General features: G+C 36.1%; 1 protein-coding gene across 1 annotated transcript in view; it reads left to right on the forward strand.

Moving 5' to 3' along the window:
• The window catches only part of GPATCH2 (G-patch domain containing 2), a 118057-nt gene extending 100445 nt beyond the window's left edge, over positions 1-17612 (forward strand). Inside the window, exons 9-10 of the mRNA XM_005416150.2 lie at positions 2117-2199; positions 13913-17612. Of these exons, the coding sequence (XP_005416207.2) occupies positions 2117-2199; positions 13913-14082 (253 nt within the window). The 3' untranslated portion in view covers positions 14083-17612. The remainder of the gene's footprint in view (positions 1-2116; positions 2200-13912) is intronic.
• The last annotated feature ends 209 nt before the right edge of the window (positions 17613-17821 follow it).

The following is a 17821-nucleotide window of genomic DNA, read 5'->3' on the forward strand; positions in this document are numbered from 1 at the left end:
TGTAGGGAATTTTTGAGAACAACAAAGAAATACCCACGCTCACCTTGGTTGGTGATGGGGTTGTTGTGATCGGCAAAGGCAAATGATTCATTTGTGCTGAAGGAACAAGGCTGCCTTTCAGGCGTTCATTGATTTTAAATTAAAAAGTAACTGCTGTGTTCTACATGAAGGGTGACAACAATAACAAAGTAGTCCTTACTTAGTGTTATTTGTTGCAACTCCATTCCCTGTGCCTGGAGGAAAAGTGGGGAGACCCCAGTACCATAATCTTACAGATCAATAATCTAGATATCTCAATGTAGTGTAACAGATAATCAGTTCTGGTAAAATAACTCAAATGCTGCTCACTGTTACTGCTGTGGCTCGGGTCTTAAGGTTCAATTGCCTGACTTTATTAAATTTTATCTTTCATCCTACTTATATTCCCGCAAACTTTCTCCCTTTTTCATTCAGAAAACAAGAGTTTCACACTGTAGAACATATAATTTATGACTATCACACAACTTTTTCTGCATGTTTGGTACCATTGTTAAATACTGATCCACTGGTGATCAAACATCTCAAATATATTTTCTTTAGTTACCGTTGCCCCGTATTATATTTGAATATTCATTTTCTTTATCATACAATCAGTTATGAAAGGGTTACACTTCTTGGTTTCTTTCTAAATTCAGAACTGAAAATTATCATCCTGTTAGTTTACTAGTTCAGCTGTGTTGAGTTCCTGGATATTAAAATAGGATAGAATTTCGTGTTGGAATTGCAAGGAAAATGTGGCTTAAAACAAAGGGAGAAAAGCCTTGAAATAAGGGTTCACTAGGTGAAGCTAGAGTGCACTTCTCTGTGAAATAAGTTTCTTGGAATATTTTATTATTTAAATACAAGCACTTGTTAATCTACTGTATCTACTTAGAAGAAATATGCAGAGGATTGTACATTGTCATCTTACTCATCAAGGCATTGTTGTCATTCTTTTACATTATTGAGCAGATCTGAGGTCTCTGCAGTATATGACCATTTGTTATTCATTTAGAAGTAGCCCAGCTTTAAAATGTTTATAAATGCCGTAAAGGGTAAGTCATATATCCGCACTGAAACCAGATCCCATGAGTGACAATGTTACTATGCTGCTGTGGATTGTCAGATGCAATTTTCAGCTTGTAACGTTATCAAAATTCACTACATTTATGTGGTAAGAAACACATTTCTCAGTAACATTTATAGATACATATTAAAATTGTGTATTTCAGAAATTACTGCATTCTTCCCCCCCCCCCCTTCTGTTCTGGTTCTTTAAAAAAGAAAAGTCAGCTATGTATATTCAATTCTGCAGGCATTCTATGTTACTTTAAGAAAAATAATAACTATAATTGTCCTTTGAGATTCTATTCCAAAAGTCAACACTTGAAAATTCCAAATTTAACATTTCCTGTGGTACTGACTTCTAATAGCTGGGTTTAATGTAGTAGCATTTGCTTGTTTGCCATCCTCTGCATCTCCATCAATTTTCCAGCCTCCAAGTGCAAGCTCATAATTGTTCAAGAAGCCTAACAGATATTCTGCTTCCGTGGTATTCTCACAACTTGCTAGTGAATTAGAAGAGGATAAATTGTTATGCTACATATTTACTTCATGCACCTTTGAAGAGTTTACTGTTTCATGTTTTCTCATTCATTCTTCATCTTACCTTAAAAAAATTGATAATATTTTCCATGTAATAAATGCTGCTCTGACAGTAAAGCATTACCAGCCAATTGATAACCTACAAACAGCATTGTGATCTCTTTAGATAATTAATCTTAGCTATTTTCCTGTCAGGAGCAACAGTGTTTTTGTTTTATGTTGAGCTAGACAGATTGCCAGTTTTGAAAATTAAAAAGCATTCCCTTTATATTTATATTTATTCATTCCAGTAACAATTTATGATGCTGCATTTAGATACTGAGCGCTTGTCAACAAACATAATTATGTTTCGATATAAACAAGATTGGTGGCTTGACTGTGCAGCTTCATCTTGGTTGAGAATGTTTTGATATAGGTTCAGATTATACAAGCTGTGTATTTATGTGGCAGTTTTCTTCCTTTGTTAATAGTTTTCTCCTATAATTACTTGCAGGCAAACCAGTGTACATTTAGGATCATTGTGCATGGGAGACATCAAGCGGAGAAGGAAAGCTGCTCCCCTGCCAGGACCCACAGGTAACCAATTTCCCTGGGACAGAGCACAAACCACAAGATGTTAAATCTCTAAACACAAAGCAGTAGGTCAGTGACCTGGGGAAAAGCTTGATAAATTCAATAACTTCCCATATAACTTCAAATATGTTCTATTCTTATTTATTAATAAAGATTAAGAAATAAATAGGCTCCCTTCACTCTCCTGCAATCATTGCCAATTTCCAGTCCTTTGTAGCACAGCACTTCTTTAAAGACAATAAATCTTTTTTCATATACCAAGACAGCAAAGATTACTGCTTATGTCCCTTCAAACATTACAAGAGAAGAGACCTGAGGCATCTTGTTTTCTGCATATGAATGCTCTAAATACCCTGCATAATAAAGTCAGGATGGGTAAACAATTGAAAATATGGTGACAAAGCTGTGAAACATGGCTTTAAAATTAGTGCTGTAGATTGAACAGGAAGCCCGTGCAAGCACATTTCTGAAAGATTTTTACAGATGCGAGGTCAAAACCATGGATGCATTTTGCTGATGTCACAGCTGTGAAATTACTTTTTCAATACTTAGCAGTGATTTATAGGACTCTCATCAGTTTGTTGTATTAATTATATATGTGCATACTGGAAAGATTCAGTTGTATGTTGAGCCCATGTGAGCCTTTATATATATGTCTAATACAGAAATCTGGACTGCATGTCCTAGTCATACATAAACTACAGCAGCAACATTTGCAATACATAAAATTTTCAAATATATTTTAAGTAGATGTCTTTAGAGACATGCCTAGTACTTGTGTTCTAACTGAATTCCCCCTCCTGAAACTTCTTTGTTTCAAACCTCAGTGGCAGAAACAGACCAGGAATAATATTAACAATGTTATAAAAGTACCTTAGTGGCAGCAGTATGAAAAAAAGAGAATCTATGGGTCAGCTTCTAAGACTCTGAACATATGTGAACCAAGAAAGAAAAATACTTAATGGCTGAAGAGAGAATAATGTAATTATTTCTACAAGGTGATTTTCACTTCACAACTTTCAAGTACTAGAGGATGTCATTTTGTACTGAGAGGTTATCAAGTATCGTGAAATTAATTTTATTATTCACTTTACTTTGGGCTTTCAGTGTTCAGAATTTTATTTTACAAGCTGGGCCCTCTGCGTAACTTTACAAAGCCAATATTTTGATACTAAGGCAAATATGTGGTCATTCAATGTTATGTGTCCATGAACTCACAGTTTTAGAAATTGTTTTGCCCCAAAGTTTGCTTTTATATGAAGAGCAACAGAGAATAGTGGTGGAGTAAGGTATCATATGAGGTAATTTTTAACTGATGTGCCTCCTTTTCTTTTCAAGTTCAAGGTAATCTTTTCAATTTTCTTGTGATCAGGAGGATTGAGAATTTTTTTTGTGGTCTTAGAAGAGTTGTTGTTTTTCTGCACTTCATCCTTGTAAGTTTTTAAGCAAATAGAACATTTGGTAAACATTGAATAAGCTTGTACCTATGTATAGCATGCTAGAGATTATTATAGTTTTCTCAAAGGCTAACCTTTCTACAGCTAAATTATTGTTTGTCTGTCACAGGCCTTGCTTTTTGACAGTGTTCCATAAGATTTTAAGAAAGAAGGAGGTTTTCTTTTAGAATGAATGTATGTTTGGAAATTGGGATTAAAATAAGAGATTGCTTATTTGATTATTCTTCTTTCAGTAGTTTTAGTTACCTAAGATATGGGAAGAGAAGGGTTTGATTTTATGTAGAAGAATTTGTGAGCTTCTTTCTTGAAAGAAAAAAATACGGAAGTTGTTTAGATGAGCAGAAGTTGGAAATGAAAAAACATTCTCCTCATAATTGTTTGCATTTGATATCATAGTGAAACCTGAAAGGCTGTCTGTAAATGACTCCTTTACTGCAAGTGTTTTGTTACATGGACTGCAAATTGGCAAAGTTTGGTCTGAGTCACTCTGATGGTAAGAGTGTTTTCTAAATTCCCATTTGCATTTGGAAAAAAATACTTTGGTAAATTAACTCTTGTGAAAATCTGCATAGTGCTGAAAATGGTCATTTATGCCTTTAGGTCCAGTAGTACTGATGAGAACGATCCTAACAAGGTATTGGAATGCATTCCCTGGGTTTGAGTCTCACAAGGGTAGCACCTGCTACTTTCAGACGCCTTACAAAACCACAGACTTCTGTAGCAAGCAGTGTGATTGGTTAAACATTTATTAATTGTGACAAGAACACCCAATTTATTTCAGTACTCCAGCTTATTTACTGCTCTTTCACCTTTATATTTTGTATTGAAAAAGTAAAATGAATATTGATAGAGTTAGATATTGATTTCTAAATTTATAGCCCGTTCTCAGCCTGCAGTCAAAGTCACATACCAATCGGTCTGTGTATATTAGTAACAAAGGATGTAGCTTTACTTGTACAGCATTGAGAAACTATTGAAGCAAGAAAGTTTGAGCAGCACAGAGCATTTTATAGTTTCAAAAATGTCATTTGTAAAGGTGAAGAAAAGATGTGTTGAATAGCAGTGAAGAAAATGGGAGATAATATAGGCATGGATGGGTAGGAACTGACAGTAATGATACAGGAGTATCATATTCTGTCTTTTTTCCTAGGATGAATTTTCTATTTTGTGGATGTTTCATATATCCCATATGTGTATTGCTGAACCTAGATAGTTAATTAATCAACAAAAAACTGATACTAGTAAAAATTGATTACTTCCCACAACTGAAGTATGAGGTATTGTACCTTTTAAATACTCTTTTGGATGACTTCTTCCATGAAACAAATATTATTCCAGTGATTCTGTTCTCATGTGAGTACAGGTCATTTTCAATGACCTTCTCTCCCCTCTGACTACCTGAGTGGTAGAGCTGTTTCATGTGACACCCTGACATATTTCACTGCAGCAATACAGTGCTCTCAAGTTTGTAAAAGGACCTCTTAGACAAACTAATCCATTGTCATGGAAATAGCCCTTCTAATACTGGGTCCAGTTTAATGAAAGTGATAATCAAATAGCAACAACAACAAAAATTTTACTAGAGAAAGAACATTCTTTGCAAGGTAGTGTTACTACTTGAAACACATGCACTGGGAATATCTGCAGCAATTTCAGTCTTAGATTATCTAGTTTAAGTCTCATATCAAACCAATAAGTGCTACATAATTTTAGATACCATACACTGAATATGCATTTATCCCAGTTTCTTTCTAATTGACTCTTCTGTACAAGATTTTTGATTTTTATCATGTCCTGTTAAATCTCTGAGATATTTTAGATTTTTTTTTAAATAACAAACCTTTAAGTCTTAAATGTTGGGAAAAAATCATCAAATTCTGCTTCACATATCATATTTGTATGCCTTGTAAATAGTCATTTATTTCTATTTCAAAACAATCTTTTTTCTCTGGTGTTGCATGGTGTAGTTTACAGTTTGGAGCAGTGTTAAAAACCTGCAAAAACCAATTATAAGAACAGAAAGCTATTTTTTATTTAAAATGTAGAAAATGTTTATATAAAATAGATAAATTACTATGCATGTAATGGGCACTTTAATACTTACCTTTTTACAAAAACAAATTTCAGATTGTCATATTCTTTATCTAGTTGGCATGTTGCATGCACATGCTACACTTCAGGCTGGTCCCGATTGAAATGACCAAGTTAAAAGTCTCATTTTAAAGAATGTGTTTTAATGAAAAATATGACAGTTTCTTAATTACAGCAGAAATACTGAGCACTGCTATAATGCCATCATGACTCACTTTAACAAGGTAATCAAAAGGGTACATGTTTTCATTCCTTTTTAAAAATTGCCAGTGGAACAGCTAAGCAAACTATTTTGCTGATGCTTAATATGTCAGTGATTAAAAATCAGACCTGAATATCTGCAGAACCAAAATGATGATTTGAAAAAGATTGTGATTACAGTGTGATAACAGAGGTGGCTGAGGCTGAGTTTGTGGTGAAGGTCAACTTACTGTAATAGTTTCAGGGGAAGGGTAAACTTTGGGGTACTTGGATGAACTGACCATAAATTTCCAAAACTCTAGACAATAAGCCTATTTTCTTTTAACTTGATTCACTGCTTTTCTGTCTACCAAATGTACAGCTCTATAGGCAGAAATCCCTTGTCACAGGCAGTTCACAGCATTGGCATGTTGTGAATCCTTTCCCTTATTGCATTGCACCATTTCTTACCCTCAGTCTGCCAAAGTCCTTCCTGGCATGCACTTCATGCCTGCTTGGTTGTGCAACCCATGGACTCTTGTTTTTCTTTGGTACTTGGCAGCAAGTTCAATTTCAGGGACTTCTTTCTGTTTCTTTGTTTCTTCTACCATATTGTCTCACCAGACTAGGACTTAAAAGATTGCAGAGTGTCATCCAGTATTGGAAGCTGCAGTCCCTTCAGAGCAAAAGGCTTTCTGTGTTGAGCTTGAGGTGGCTGGTTCAGGCAAGGCATCTTACATACAAGCACCAGGGTTCAGAAAGTTCAGTAACAAACGTCAGAAGACCTGCGATTCAACCAGGACAAGCTTATCCTGGAAATTGCTGATGGGTTTCTTGTGATCTAGAGAGAAGACAAGATTCTACAGGCTGTACACACAGCCACTATAAAGTCAAGAAGAAACATTAAGATTGATAGATGATGACTGTACCTGTCTTTCTAAGGGCTGTTATCTTCTGAAATGTGGAAGCTTCAAGAATAATTCCCCGAATTACTCTGGGAGTCTTTCATAAAGTAGCTGTTTCTGGTTATGGAAACCATTCAAATTGCCTCTACTGGGAGCTGAATTTTCTGTTCCTTATGGGTCCCTTCCACCTTGATGTGTTCTGTGATTCCATGGATTTTTTGGCTTCACTTTCAAGAACCATAAACCAGCTTACTGGAGAATATAACCAAAAAAAGTACCCTTAATATAGTAGAAATATGGGGGGAGGGGAGGCTAAACCAGGCATTATTTTCAAGTTTCAAAGGTATGTTCCATTAAACAGTTGTACACTTGAGGACTGGCTTTGAGTGAAACAGAGATGTCAGTAGGGAGACTCATCCTCAAGGGCAGTTATGTGCTCTGCAAGTTCTGCACATTCTCTGCCAGATACCATATTAAAGTGGTTCCCCACAGAGAGGAGCCACCTCCTTTTTATGTGCAGTTTATTAGAACCATCACCTTCCTCAGATGGGCAAATGGATGTCCTGTAGTTTTCCTAGAACTCAACCAATGAAAGAAGTACCTGATATTTCTGTTAGTCAGTTTTAGGTTGGTAATTGCAAAGGATTTTTGTTAAAAGACAGACGGTTTGGCAGTTAAAACATGTAGTTTTCTCTCAGTCAGCATTATTTCTTGTCCCAGCTCTCCACAACAACCTCTCAGTTGTTGGTGACTAGTTTTTCTTCCTCCTGAGGGAATAGGGAGCACTGCTGCAAACAGTCCCTGGTATAGATTATGCAAAAACCACTTCTCTTAAAGGTTTTTCAGCATATGATTCACTTTTTGAAAAAGGAAGGAGGTCCGTGCATAAACCTGATAGATTATGCAGAAAGTTTTGACACTTCAGAGGAGTTTACCATGTGCGGAAATAAAATTCATTGATCTGGTTTCCAGTGCAGGCAAGATTTCTGTCTTTTTGTAAAAGCCTTGCAATCAGTGGAAAAGTTCTTAATAAAATCTGTTGTACATACTCTGGGTTTCACAAAGAAAATTTTTGCACTGGGTTTCATTATAAGACTGCTAGTCTTTCTGTAAAAGTGAGGGAATGCTTATCAGATGGAATTCATTTTGCTGAATTTTGGGGGGGTTAAACAGAACTTTGCCATGTCCCCCAGTGAGAATGCTTCTTCCAAAATGCCTTCCAGTGACAGTGTTTCTGTCATCAAAGACAAGCCATAAAACAAAGACCTGCTTTGGACTGAAGTGAAAAGACAGTCTCGGATATTCAAGAGGTTCCCCTTACAGAGGGATAAATGGCAATCTAAAAATACCAACTCTTCCAACCAATTTTGTAGCAGCAAAGACTGAATGGGCATGAAGTTTTACCCCACGTACAGTGTAACCCAGTAAAGAATGGAAGGAGAAGAGCACCTGCAAATCCAATTCCAAGTGATCTGTGGTTTTGGATAACCGGTTGTACCTAAAATTCAGTGTCACAATCTTCATATGTGTGTGAATTTATGTTTACATATTCAGGAGAGTTGAAAATATATTTAAATCTAGAGTCTATGCTTCAAGATAGGGTGTGTTTACCCAGGCCACATGTAATACCCCTTGAGATGGGGTAGTAGGAATGAAACTATGGCAGTGCAGACGTCAACAAAACTCTGCTGTGGATACGGGGTAAATACAGAGGCGTCCAGCACCTGCTGAAGTCATAGCTATGTTCTCTCTGCTATTCTTATCTCTCTGTTAGAATAAAATTCAATGCAAGCAGATTTACCTGAACATAATAATTCTAAAGTTATTCTTTAGATAGTCTTAGATAGCCAGTTTGAGGGATGTGTTAAAGTCTGGTGAAATAAAGCAGTCTCAAATATTAGCTAAACAATTTTCATAGCATTCTCATAGCTGAGTTGTTTTAGTTTTGGTTTGGTGTTTTGTGGTTTTTTTAGTAGATACACAGCCATATGTACTGAATTTTGAAAATCACTGCAGGTACTGAGTTTTAAAATCACCATGCAGCTGGTGGCTGTGCTTCTGAAGCTGTGTTTGTGCAATTACCCAAAACAATTTTAAGAACATAAACATCTAGGCAGTCTGATTCCCATTTTGCTAGTTAGAGAGAGCTGGCATAAAAAGACAGACTACAGCAATGTATTTTTCTGATTGGTTTCCTTGTGTATCAGGATCAGTCCCTACTGCTCTGAGCTCATCTGTCTGGTGAGGAGTCAGAAAAGAAAAAGAACAGATGAAATATTAAATGCTTTCAGAAAATGAGGGGGAAAGTGCACCAGCTTTTAAAGAGAATCAGCATGTATCATTTCTGCTTCCATTGGCTGTTTATCCAACATCAATACAACACTTTAGGAGCCAAATTACTAAACAAGCTGCCAATTAGGCTTGCAGTCAGCTGGATAGATTAGTGGCTAAGAGAGGCAGATACAAGATTTTCATCTCTTGAGCCAATTACACAAGTGAATTACCATCCACAATGCTCCTTGGAAGATTTGAGGTAGAAAGACTGACTCTGCTGTGATAGACATAAGTGAGATCCAGGGTAGGGGGTAAGGGTTAGCAGGCCATGTATTGCAAAAATTACCCAAGCAAAAAGAGATCCTTCTAGGAAAGGATTTAAAGGATTTAAGGCTGCTGGGAGTGATAGAAGAGGAAATAATAGTTGTGGTATGCTCTGCGAAGGCATTGCTGTTCTGCTCACAAGTCTTAATCACACAAAAGAAAGATGAAAGGGCAAGACTATATTTATGTACAGTGCCATTTTCTCAGAACTGTTTAAAACCCTGTTTTCTTAACATCAGAAATAGTGCAGTGGCCAGAGATGAAATTACTTCACTATGCCTTCATTTGTTTCTTACAGCTTGGGGGAGTTGAGAGGAAAAAAAAAACAAACACAAGAAAAAGCCCACACATTTTCTTAAATAAGGTTATCTGAGAGCTTGATCCTAGATGTATTCTGGTTTTATTCAGCCCAATATAAGCCAAACATGCTTGATGCTAGTCTTATCCAGCAATTGGACCATACAAATAAATATTGTGACAATAGTAGTTTATGAGGTCATAGCTCCTTTATTATTCTGTAATAAATGATAACTTCAGTGTTGAGCTCTGCATTTGTAGAAGCATTTTGCAAATAAAATGGGTCTGTCAGATCAAAACTGTTCATAGGCTCATTTGTTCTGTGTTGTACACTGGTGTAACGTTGTTTCTTAAATATGAAGCAAATTTAAAAGCTGAACTTTTGCAAGCTGCTGTATCCAAAAATGATTAAACAGATGTGAAGCCTGCAGCAGCATTAGACCTCTGATCTGATTTTAGCTTACAGATGGAATTAAATTAATTCATGGCAATCACTGTAAAATCAAGGGTATGGCACTGAATGCTAGTGTACTGTTTAACCAGGACATACCTGTCTCAACAGCTGTTAAGAAAAAATTACATACCTTTATTTTTCACTGAAACCTGCCTTTAATGCCATCATAAGTATCACACCAAAATTAAACAAATGTGATGAGTTTTTTGCTTTCCACTTCCCAGTTTTGTCACTTACTACTCACTGACTCCATGTTCCATGTATGTAAGGTCATATGCATAAAAAGCGTAGACCTTGAAGTGTGTCTATTCATATACACAAAGATTTGAAAATTGTCCTTTATTCTTTCAGCTGGCAGTATTGCAGAGAGAAGAAACATAAGCTGAGGGTATTTTACAGAGCTGTCTTTTCAAACAAGTTACTATATCTTAATGTTTTCTCCTCTCTTATATAATGGCAGCCTCTTCTACATGCAGACTACTCATCTGGTAAATCGGGAATCAATCGTTAGGGTTGCTAAAAACATTTTCTGTCTGTAGAAAAAAAAGATGTACTGCACAGGAGATTCCTACAAATTATTAGTGCAGAGACATCCTTCTAACTTCTGGAAACCTCATACAGCATTAAAATTAGAAAAATGTATCCCCACTTTTTTTTTAAATCGGATTCTGCATAGTTATTTTTTGTGGGATAGCACAATGGGTTAGTTTTGCTCTTGCTCCTGGGTGGGTCAAGACTGAACACGTCCCAGAGGTAGCACAGCCCTTTTCAAGGCCGTGTGCTTGGACCATTCTCTCTAACAGGCCCTACTGGCTAGTCCAAGAAGTGCCATAGGCATGAATTAAAAACTGAACTTGAAGATGAATATTGCAAGGACAATTACTGCTTTTAATTAGAAAATAAAAGCCCAAAGCACAGGAATGGGGGTCAGGGGAATAGCACACAGTGTAGCATGATTTTTAAGAGCTCTCGCCCATCATGCAGTCTATCAGCAATGCAAATGTTGGGATTTTTTCCAACCTACTGATTGCACATGAAATGGAGGAAGAGGGCAATACCACTATCAACATTCTTTGGATTCACATAAAATATGTTGCATTACAAATAAATTTTTCAAGTGATGGGTGAAAATGACAGGAATGTTAAAGGCAGACATGGATAGTATTCATATAAAAACTAACTATACTGCAATGGAATGGCCAGGGTATATTAAATATTTTTCACAATTCAAATAAAAGCAATCTATATTCACCTCATTTATGAGAAGGAGTAATTAGTCAATTAGTAATAAGGCAGGATGGGTGGGGTTTTGGTTTTGCTTTATTCTTGCGGTAGTATAAAGCCTTCAAACACATCATCCTTTGGACAGTGAATGTTGTTTGATTGTTTGCCCAAAAGTGGGTTGTGAAACCAAGTTTATGGTGGCCTTTCTTTCCTTTCTTTTTCTTTTATCTCCTTTTTTTTTTAATCTGATGATATACAAGAGTAAAACAGGACTCTTAGGGAGAGCTTGTGTTTTAATAGGAGATATAAAAGTATGTACAGTGGAGGGAAAAATAGGTATCATATACACATTCTAAAAGTACTTACATGTCTTTAACAACAAATAATTCCAATTATCTTGTCAGGGAAAAACAACATTGAGTTGCTTCAAAAGGTATGAAAAATAGAAGCACCAGTTTACTAAATAACATGTCAAGGTACAGAGTGTTCTTTCTTATATCTTCTTTGCGAGGTTCCTCTGGCTGTCTCAGGAATTGAAATTCATATAGAAAGGTACATCTGTTACAGGAAGAACTCTGTGGGTTTTTCCCCTGAATAGACTAAAACAAAAAAGCTGTTTATGTTGTCTCAGGCTATGCCTTGCATACTGTTCCAGCAGCATTGCTGCCTCCGCCTAGGCAGCATTATGAATGGTTTCATGTTTCCAGTTTTTAGGTGTCATAAAATACACTCTTGTGTTTGCTCTTTCCTGCTTGGCAGGTCTGTTGGATCTCTCTTCCCCTTGAAGTTTTCTCCTTAATTGTTCCACAAACATTTACTGGAATGATTCTTCATTTTTTGCCATCACCTTTTACAAAAAGTGGACCAAAACAGAGTTCCAGGGTTTTACCTATGAGGCTTACCAGAATTTTTGTTGAACAGTACCCTTTCTTCTTTCCCTTTTTTTCCTTTTTTTTTTTTTTTAGCTAGAAAGTATAACTGGGAAGGTTACAAAGCCTGTGTTGTGCATCCCAGGCAGTGCCTGGGACTCATTTGTATGAAAATTGCCTCTGCCTGTGGGGGCCTGAAAAGAAAGGAAGTCTTGGACATTGAATTTTGTGCTGGTCAGTTCAAGAAGAACACTCTCAGGGACTGGAGGCTGCTGACTGAAAAGCCTTTCTTTTAAGCCTAGCATTAAGCTTAGCTTCAAACCAGTATTAAAGGATGCCTTCCCTCAGTGTACTCCTTTTTTTCTTTGACTCAGGAACTGAGATACTAGAAAGCAGTCTGCCTTTTATGTAGCCAGTGTTTTACTGGATGTGAACAGATCTATAGTGGATAATGCTGGAGTTCTATAAATTCATCATCACAATCATCATGAGGTTTTTAATGTGCACCTCTCATTTTGAATTTCTGTCTGTATATGCAGTTTCCACTGTGGGACCTTGCTTTTTTCTGTGTGTGGGATAAATTAGGCTATTTAGAAGCTCATGTTCAACTTTTTTGTGTTCTTGTTTAGTAAGTTAATATAATGATAAGCCAGCTGCTTGTCAATGGTAAATTCTTGGCTAAAGATATTATAGTCCCCAAGAACTCAAAATCTCGTGCTTCTACTGCAGTATTTTCAAAAAGTAGTAGGCAGAATAAACAGGTAGAAAATCAAACAGATAGTTTTGAAGCTGGGCACGTTGAGGGGTTTTTTTTTATTTTGTTGTTGGGCAGGGCGATGATGAATAATGCTGAAAACAAAATCTGGCTGTATACGTGCAACTGCTTGTGTTCAAAACCTTCAGCCCTTTTTGAAATTGTTTGCATGGTGGAAGTTGATAAATTTTAACACAGATTCCTGAAATAAATAGCCCTTGTGCAAGATACTTACATTTAGAAGGCTTATCCATGCATTGTCTCTAAACTCTGGTTTGGGGAGTCTGGTTGATGAAGGGGAAAAAGTAGCTTTATTATTTTGATTCACTTTTTTTTTTAAACGATGTATTCATGGGGGAAAAAAACCCTTTCTTATAAAAAATTAATCTGTTATTGTAACAAGTACTGTTTCTGTAAGAGCTGTAATTGTTTAATCAGAATGTTTTTATTGCGTTTTCTTGAGGGAGGTCATTGATAAATATTACTAAGAACAGAGTGATGGTCATGTTACTATGATGTGTCTCTTCTTAGTAACTGCATAGGACTAGAAATTCATGCGATCTTGACAATGTACTGGTAGACATCTGCGGGTGATTTATATTCTTTGAGGCTGATGTGAAATCCACCATATTGGAATATAATATGATACTATTTGTCATGTGTAAAAACAGAATGAATCCTCAAAAGCATTAAAAATAAAAGCATTAGACTATATTATTTAGAATTATATGCAGTCAAGAGGTCAACATGTGCAAAGACAGCCTGTTCTAGAAACCTGTTAGATGAATTAGGAGAATAAGAAGGTTTAAAGCTTTAAGGGAGATTATCCTGCTCTTCTCCACATGGCAGGCAGTGCTGATTAATGTTGTGTATTTCTTTAATCTCAGGGTTTGTAGGTGAAAACACACAACCAATCCCAGAAAACAACATTGGAAACAGAATGCTTCAGAGTATGGGCTGGACCCCAGGCACGGGTCTTGGACCAGACGGCAAAGGGATAGCAGAGCCCATACGAGCCATGCAGAGACCCAAAGGACTTGGACTTGGATTTAGCTGACAATGATAAAAATAAATCTCAAAATTAATTTAAAAAGAAAAAAAAAAAAAGGAAAAAGGAAAAAATATTATTTGTTGTGATCGGCAAATCCAGCTTTTCTTCTCTCAAAGATGGCTGAAGTCAACGAGCTTCACACAACTCCCACCAGCTGCAAGGTACAGCCACAGTGACAGAACCAGCATTCGAGTCTGACTTCATAATGGTGCTAAAATGTACAAAAACTTCTACTTTTTTATTTTCTGTGGTCTTAAGGTTTGTATTAAGCATAAAATTCAGTATACTCACTTTTTTTGGTAAAAGCTTCTGGCACAGCAGATTTTAGTATATAAGTGAATTTCATTTTGTAGGTATAATTTCATCTCAAGAGCCTTGATAAGATTTGTTGAGGAAAATGGAACTTTTTACAGCTATTGTGGCTTCCTCCTTTTCAGGCAAAGTTTCCAAGCCTGGTATTTATAGTGTTTACCAACATTTAAGTATAAGTTGTCGTTATGGCCATGATACATACATGTTTCCCACTGGAAGGTGATATGGTATGCAATTTTGTCTAAGAGCATGAAAAACAGCTTTGTTGTCATAGGAATCCCATCCCAACACCATTTTCTGGCAATGTATTACTGTCTTCCACATTCAAGTTGAGAAATAATGCTTTTATACTTGTTTTTATGTTTACAAAATCATCTTTCCTCAGCAAATATTTTACAGAGTTAAAGTTTACTCTAACTTTGGCTTTCCCTTCATATTAATAATCCTCAGTGTTGCCACATTTAAGAATAGTTTGAGCTTTGAAACAGGAAATTGTATTTCAGGGATGACTGTGTTTCAGTGTTTTTCTGGGGTTGGCACATTTTAAACAATGCAGTATTCAACATGGTGTTAACATTTGGTTTGTGACCGAGCTGTTTCCAATGAGCCACAACCTTTAAAGATCATGAACAGAAAAAGGGCAAGGAGAAGCAAGATTAGGGTGGAGGAAAGGAAGGAAAAAGATACTTTGATGGCATCTCACAAATCTAAGCTAGCAATTTAAAATCAAGAGGGATCATTAAGTGTTTTAATCAGTATCCTAATGTATCTAATGTCAGCAGAAGCAATTTCATTAAGCACCAACCAATCAAGCTCCTAGGGTACTTATTAGTCTGCAGGATAAAACAAATTCCACTTTAAAATTAAATGATAGGGCTGAAGGAAACTGTTTTTCAGACGGACTAAGGAGAAAATCGTGCCCCTCTCACCACCCATGCCTCTAGTAGCTGGCAACATTTACTCTCATTGCAGAGGGAACAGGATTTGATTCTCCAGTCTTTTTTTTTCTTCAAGAGGAGGATCTCCCTTCCTCAGCTCCCAGGCTGCAGAGAAAAATACTTAGTTCCAGATGCTTGCAAAGATATTTCTTTAGGATAAAAAGAGTACAGCTTTGCTCATGCAACTGTGAAATATAGTGATTAATTTTAAGACGTGTTTTTATTACTTTCCTTTTTCTCTCAGCTTCACCCATTTTTCCAGGAAAATAGTAGCAGGAAGAGGAAAACCAGCAGCATTATAGCATTAAATTTGCTTGAAAGAAATGTTCATATTTTCCAGTGCGATTACTGTCAGTTTGGGGATGCTGTTTCAGCATACCACCATAGTGTAGAGATTACAGATTAGTACCTGATGTTGTTTTTATGATAGTTGAATGCACGTTATTTGAGTTTCAGGAAGACTATTTATTGCTGTTTAAATACTTTGTATGATTGTGTGATTTTACTTTTTAAAATTATAAGAAATTTTAAACAGAATACAAATTAAACAGAATACAGCAAAAGATACTTTTTATTGTAAGGTTTTGTGGCATAGCATAATGTGAGTTTGCCACTTCAAATATCTCTTGCACAACTGAACTTGGTTAAATACATTCCATATCCAAAGAATTTCAAGGCCACATAGTTACAAAGGGCCAAGAGCCTGGAATTCTGCGGCTGGCAGAGGTGCCCACTTGTGTGTTATTCCAAATAATGCATTTCTGTGGCCTGCACCTGTTCTGACAGTGCCATGTGCTCCTGAGAGCAAGTGAACTCTGACAACCTCTTTGTTTTGTACACTGCAATCATAAATCCCTTAAAATCATTTTCAACGTGTGAATTGCAAAAGTGAATCTTTTAAGATCTGTTTGTTGTAGCTCTATCTGTAAAACTGTGAAAGAATACTCAGTCTGTTAAAATTCTACTGTTCTGCTTTAGTTCCAACACCTGCATGTCTTGGACTGGAAGTACAGCACCTATAACACTTCTTTGAAGCATTTCTGTGCAATTTACCATAGCAGTAGTTTCTGAAGAAATAAGTGTAGAGCCCCAAAAGTTCTTGAAACTGTTTCCTGTTTTTAAAAGGTAAGAGGGAAATAATGCATACATATTGAGGTAAAACATCTTTAGCTCGTTCAACTATTTTTTCATGCATTCCTACAGATGCAGTGAAGCAGCCAGCCTAGTAGACTGTCATAATGGATGAACTATGTAATCAGATTGAAAATCTTAAATTTTTTTTGTTCTAAATCAGCCTTTTAGTGAGAATCTATTAGGCATTAAGGTTAGTTAAACTGGTTTTGATATAGAGATAGATGCACTTTGTTTTCCCCAGGTGTTATCAATAGATGCCTCAGCTGACAGTACACTTTATCTGTTAGAAGCTGTAGAACAAAGTGACTTATTAAAATATTTTAATGTAGTGCTTTGAGATATTTTTTGTGCAGTAAAATTCCCATTCTGGCTCACACTGTGATTTCATTTTCATTTTTCCACATCTCACAGGAGCGGTTTTAAAGATACGCCAGCAGTGTGATTTCATACAGTTAAAACTAGTGTTAAGAAACAAAACAAAAATTAATTGCAGATTTTTTTTTAAGCCATTGCAATGTTACTTGGCTTTGAAACAGGTCAAAATACTTGGATTTACTGTTTGTTTTCTTCAGATCTTTCCTATGTCTAACCTGCAATCATACTGTGATACCTGCTATAAAGCTGGAGCACATTATTTTAAAATACATATACAAGTTTTTTCAGATAATAATTCTTTATGCCTATGACACTGAAGTTTTTTGCCTACATAGATAAATACGGGATCATCTTGTATCTAAAAGTTGTCATCCATCACTTGCCAGATTCTTTCCATTTAAATATTTGAATCAGTAGCTCAGCTGTTACCATGATATCTTCCTCTGAAGAATGTGTAGTGAAGAGAAGAGATGTTGCCTATTATCAGCACTGCGTTTTGCTATATGTTCCATGGTGTCTCCAAGTTCTGTGAATTGAGCCATTAACTGTTAATAAAAGAAACCCATGAGCAGTATCTTACTTCTAAATGAATATATGTCCAAGTCAGAGAAGCATTATCAATATGCTTGTTTAACAAGTTTGTCCCTGCATTTGTCTTTCTGCAATTAGGTCAATAATGGGTGTAGAACAGCAGTAAATACCTAAATGCTATGTATAGAATGCTTTGCTTTAACAACACAAATGCAAGATGGAATAAAATAAATAGACTCAATTCTTCATGGGCTTTGTATGTTCTTTTCTTTAAACTACCCTTTTCGGTAGTGTTCTTATTGCACAGGTGAGTACAAAAGCATGCTGTTTCTAGAAATATAATTAAAGTGGCTTATACCATGTACCAAGTAAATGCATTCTATGTTAAGCTATTACACTGCCTTTTATGTACCTTTTTGCTAGTACTTCTTTCCTAGGTTATTTTTTTCCTGCTG

This window comes from Geospiza fortis, unplaced genomic scaffold, assembly GCF_000277835.1.
Source record: "Geospiza fortis unplaced genomic scaffold, GeoFor_1.0 scaffold41, whole genome shotgun sequence".
Lineage (NCBI taxonomy): Eukaryota > Metazoa > Chordata > Aves > Passeriformes > Thraupidae > Geospiza > Geospiza fortis.